The sequence below is a fragment of the Sinocyclocheilus grahami genome, unplaced genomic scaffold, assembly GCF_001515645.1.
Source record: "Sinocyclocheilus grahami isolate Dianchi unplaced genomic scaffold, SAMN03320097.WGS_v1.1 scaffold862.1, whole genome shotgun sequence".
Classification (NCBI taxonomy): Eukaryota; Metazoa; Chordata; class Actinopteri; order Cypriniformes; family Cyprinidae; genus Sinocyclocheilus; species Sinocyclocheilus grahami.
Window position 1 is genome coordinate 119308 of NW_015506041.1, and position 5396 is coordinate 124703.

Below are 5396 nucleotides of genomic sequence, written 5' to 3' on the forward strand. Positions count from 1 at the left end.
TCAACTTCGCGCTGTCGATCGCCGGATCGGCTTTCACCGTGGACGAAGTGGAGTCCAGCCCGGGATCGCCACATGTGGTTGCCGCAGGCATCACAGTATGGTAAGGGACGTAACATTTCCGTCACACGCTTGAGGAATTCGGCCAATCACAACGCACTGGATAGCTGGCCAATCAGAGCACACCTCGCTTTTTCAGACCGATGAGCTTTGTAAAAATCGAGCGTTTCAGAAAGGCGGAGCATAGAGGAGAAACAATAATGTACAGTATTTGGAAAATAATGTGTTTTTTGAACCTTAAACCGCATAAACACATTTCATTACACCAAATACACAAAATAATGTTCTTTTTAGCAGCATCATATGACCCCTTTAACTGAACTTTCTCCCAGGCACATTCTTTGGTTTATGGGATGGTCATATTAACCCTACTTTCTGGTGAACTGAACATGTAAAAAGTGTTGTGAACTGTGTAATGTGCTTTCTGTTCTAGAAGCATCCCCACGCAAGAAACACAGGTTTCGCCCTGGCACTCGAGCTCTCATGGAGATCCGCAAATATCAGAAATCTACTGATCTGTTGCTGCGCAAGGCCCCGTTTTCACGACTGGTACTACTGCTTCAGTGCATCCTTCAACAAGCACCTCAGATCCCATGACAAGCCTTTTGACACCTAATAATTCGAAACATGAACAAGCTGTTTTCATTGATGTAACCGTAATGTAAAATTTTTTTCCTCCTGACAGGTGCGAGAGGTGTGTCAGACATTCAGTCGAGAACACATGATGTGGCAGGGATATGCTCTAATGGCTTTACAGGAGGTAGGTGACAATTAAGATTTATTTTTAAATTTATATTGTATTATAAAATGGAGAGTTCTGGCCCTGGATGCTGATTGGTCCGTGGAAATAGCTAATATATCTAAATCACTGCACAGAGGCCAACTGTTAACTTTTAAATTAACTATTAAAATTTGTGTCTTTGGTATTTTTATTATGTATGAAGGTGAATGGCAGTAAACGTGCAGTCACTCCAAAATCAAAATTGAAAGAAGATTTAAAGATTAAAACTTTTTCTTTAAAGAAAAGGAAGTATATTTTTAGGCCATTAACAAAAAAGTAAAAAGTCACTGTAATGTGTTTTGAGGTTCTCGTTATTGCAATTTCATTTCAACTGAAAGATGAGGGTTGTAATAGTAAAGTTGTCCACTAGAGGGTCCCACAGGATAATAAATCTGGTGCACTGGTAATAGTTTTACATAATTAGTTCTGTACCAACAGCAGCACCACAGCAAAAACTATTGGAGCACACCCCCTTTAACTCTTTATTTATTTTAACTATTTTCATGCTAATAATAAGTACTATTAATATGTAACCTTCAGATTGCAAACAGCTTTAGAAATGCAGTGTAAATGCGGACTAATTTATTAATGAACAAAACTGCCACACTTTTTAATGCTTTTTGTCCTATCCGTGGCTATGGTATCAATATTTCTATGATGGTTGTGGTTGTTACTCTCAAAACTTGTATTCAAATTGTGAATTGGTAACATTTAGATACAGAGAGAATAACGAAATAAGCTGAATTCGACACTCCTGCTAAAAAAATCAAAGAGGCTACTACAATGAATGCGTAATGAATAACATATTTACATTGGGTTTACACTTTGTGCTATGGTATCAATATTTCTATGATGGTTGTGGTTGTTACTCTCAAAACTTGTATTCAAATTGTGAATTGGTAACATTTAGATACAGAGAGAATAACGAAATAAGCTGAATTCGACACTCCTGCTAAAAAAAATCAAAGAGGCTACTACAATGAATGCGTAATGAATAACATATTTACATTGGGTTTACACTTTGCCGGTTGTAATGAGAGGAATTCGCGAGCATGCAGGAGCTCACACTGAATACATACTTGAGCAGTGTTGAGTGGATTCTGACTCTGATTGGCCATTGTGTTCATGTGCTTGATTGGCTACAATGTTTAACTCTGCAGAAATACATTGTAAATAGAAATTAAATACAAACACAAATACACATGGCAGCGGGTACCAAATACATTCTGTATTGGGTTTGTAAGCCAAACTGTTTTGCCAATATGCTGTTATAGTGCTCTTGCATTCATTTTAGGGTTCTTAACACCCCTGTAGAAACCTGTACTTACCTCCCACTCACCTAATATGTGATCCTGGACCACAAAACCAATCATAAGAGTAAATTTTTTTAAATTAAGATTTATACATAATCTGAAAGCTGAATAAATAAGCTTTCCATTGATGTATGTTTTGCTAGAATATGACAATATTTGGCCAAGATACAACTATTTGAAAATATGGAATCTGAGGGTGTAAAAATACTGAGAAAATCACCTTTAAAGTTGCCCAAATGAAGTTCTTCCCATACAATGTTTTTTTTTGGCTATTGCTACAAATATACCCTAGTGACCTAAGACTGGTTTTGTGCTCCAGGGTCACATATGTTATTGTTCTGGGTACGGCTGGGTATTATGTTACATGGACATACAGTTTTTCTGAAACAAGCGGTAGACCAGTCACAACAGATTGGGCTTTTTGGAAGGTGGGTTTTAAAGAAATCAAAAATAAAACATTCAGACAGAAATAGCACACAGTGCACACAAGCTAAGCACGAACTGCACTTACTAGATTTTTCAAAGAAAAAAAATCTATCAAGTCGTTAATGAATATGTTGCACTTTATCATTTACACTGTTTAAGAAATCAAACCATTTTCAAAACGGGTCCATAAAGCCTTTGGACATGGTGTATATAAATCATACTAATTGTCCTTAAAATTAACAGCTCTTTACTGTAGCCTACAAATTTTTGGGTGATTATCATATTTTTCTGCAAGAAAAGCTGCTGATCGACTTAAGGCTGCTGCTTTGTGCTGTCATTCGTTATATTGCCAGCAGTTGAAAAAACTCTCAGCATGAACACAGAGATATTTCCCATGCTTATTAAACACTTATGTTCATATTCATTACAGTCAGGGCCAGATTGACCTTTTATTGTGAAAATAGTTTTTGCCCTCCACTTTCTCCCTATTAATATATAGTATTAACCACAAAACAGCCCTGCCCCCTCCTGAATCTATGGAAACCATTACAGTGTTATGCTCTGTATCGCAAGAAGTGCAAAGTCGTTCAGCTTGCGTTCAGTCATTGTTCTCAAACGAGAGAACAACTACACATGTTCTTCAGAGAAAGACCTTTTAATTAAGTCAGGAATAATTGACTCATGTCATGGCAACATCACCCCCTCGGGTGTGCATTAATTTTCTAATAATTCAACAGCCCGTAGTCAATTATTCTAATTATACTACAGTTAGCACACCTCAAGACATTGTTCAGATGTTTTATTTCAAGACATCTGTGAAAAGTTTGTCCTTAAAATGCGTTTGTGTTTAGGACTAATTTCTTAGGTATTCTCTTCTCAGGCTAATTTCACTTGCGTGTCAGAAGGGGAGTAGGTGAGAAATAGAATGTGATTATTACACAGAATCACTGATTATTAATGGGATTTATTGTCTTTTGTCGTGTTGTGCTGCTCATGTTGAGTGTAGACGGCGTTAGTTATACGGAAACATTAAATATAAATAGCTTACCAAATTTAGTGTGACGGCTGAGCCTGTTTTTCAGTCGGTTAACAATTTTACCATAACTCTATTTTTGATATTTACAAGTCACTGGTCCAATTTGTTTTTAGTTGTTTTTGCTCAAGCTCAGTCCGACCAAATCTGCTGTATAGGTGACCAGCTTTCTGCAATGGAAATCGGGGACATATCCTATTTGAGTGGTCAAAATATAATTGAAATCTCAATTGTTATTATTTATGAATTTTAAAAAATGGGGACAGTACATTTAATTTTGATTTTAAATTGTGGGTTCCCTATACTGTTATTAAAGTAATTAAATTTTAGACTATGAAAACAGTTAATAGCAACAATTGTAAATAGCATAGTTAAAAACAATATCTACCAAAATTTCACAAAAACACATTACAAAATAAAACTAAAATATGAGTAATATTGTAAATAAAACTTTAACAGTATTTTTTAATTGTATTTAATATTTTCATTTTCACTAATTATACTGTTTTACCTTTCTGAAACGCTTCGATTTTACTAAGCTCATCGATCTGAAAAAGCGAGGTGCACTGTGATACAGACAAAACAAGCTAAGAACAGTTTATGAATATATTGCTTTTTGCAGATTAGAACATCAAGACTTCACATTGGTTACCAGGTGGGAATAGTAATGTCTAGACAGACTGCTTAACCGAAAAACAGAAACTAAAGCTACATTGTGATTAACTACGATTTATGTCTCATCCACAATTCATATTGTCATATTTTTGTACTGCAGTATATAATTTTTATTGTAATCATTTACAGTATGTTATAGTTGTTTAATTATTGCTCTTTCATGTGCTTTTAGGCTGCAGAAGCATTCATGGTCCGTCTGTTTTCTGATGCCAACCTCTGTGCCATTCATGCCAAGAGGGTGACACTGTTTCCACGTGACATACAACTCGCCCGGCGAATCAGAGGTGTTGAAAACATGTGAAGTTTTTTTGTAAGATTTGACTAATTTCCTTAGACACTTGTAAGGACACTTTCTATATTTGGTGGCATGTGATCTGTTTTCAGACTTCAATTCAAATGTTAAAATAGTTGCATATATGCAGTCAAAGAAACCAAATATTCATATGGCATGGGAGTTTATTGACATGATCTAATTTTTTAAGAATTGTAATATAAAACATTTTATTTTGTGTTGTAAAGTTGCAAAGAAGTTGTTTGTTCTGATGATGTTTGTTGATAATAAACTGATATTTGCAGTATTGCCGTTTGTGTTGGCATCTCATCAGAATGTTTGTGTTTTTAATCAGCTTGGTTCTTAAATTGCATTATATTGATAATATATAGTATTGTCTATATTCTTAAAGTTCTTGGACATGGATTGCTAACATCCTGCTAAATTGTGGCATATCCTTGCACTTCCAAGTGCCACATTATCAAAAGCTAATTAAAGAGTTAGTTTCAGTCCTTTTATCCGATTAGATTAGGCACTGATTTTTTTTTTGTGATTTGTTTTGCTGTTGAATATCTCGCTGGCAGGGTCTAGAACCCGCAGGACATCTATCCCAAGTGTATAGTAGGAAGGAAAGCAAAGAGACTGATATCAGTGTCGGTGACAACCATCTTGACCAGGGGTATCAAAGCTCCTGGAGACGGTTACAGTCCTGCCGAGCTTAGCTTCAGCCCTACTTAAAAACACTTGATCCAGCTAAACTCTACAGGGATGTGGCTCTCCTGAAACACCACCCCAGTCTAGCATGTTTATATATATATATATATATAAATTAAATCAGCA

At 35.7% G+C, this 5396-nt stretch overlaps 1 protein-coding gene across 5 annotated transcripts in view; it reads left to right on the forward strand.

The window, feature by feature from the left end:
• LOC107563210 (histone H3-like centromeric protein A) overlaps positions 1 to 4746 on the forward strand; it is a 7292-nt gene extending 2546 nt beyond the window's left edge. For all 5 annotated transcript variants that reach the window (XM_016248019.1, XM_016248021.1, XM_016248020.1 and 2 more), the window contains exons 3-5: positions 491 to 606; positions 743 to 817; positions 4458 to 4746. In XM_016248019.1, the coding sequence (XP_016103505.1) occupies positions 491 to 606; positions 743 to 817; positions 4458 to 4586 (320 nt within the window). In that variant the 3' untranslated portion in view covers positions 4587 to 4746. The remainder of the gene's footprint in view (positions 1 to 490; positions 607 to 742; positions 818 to 4457) is intronic.
• The last annotated feature ends 650 nt before the right edge of the window (positions 4747 to 5396 follow it).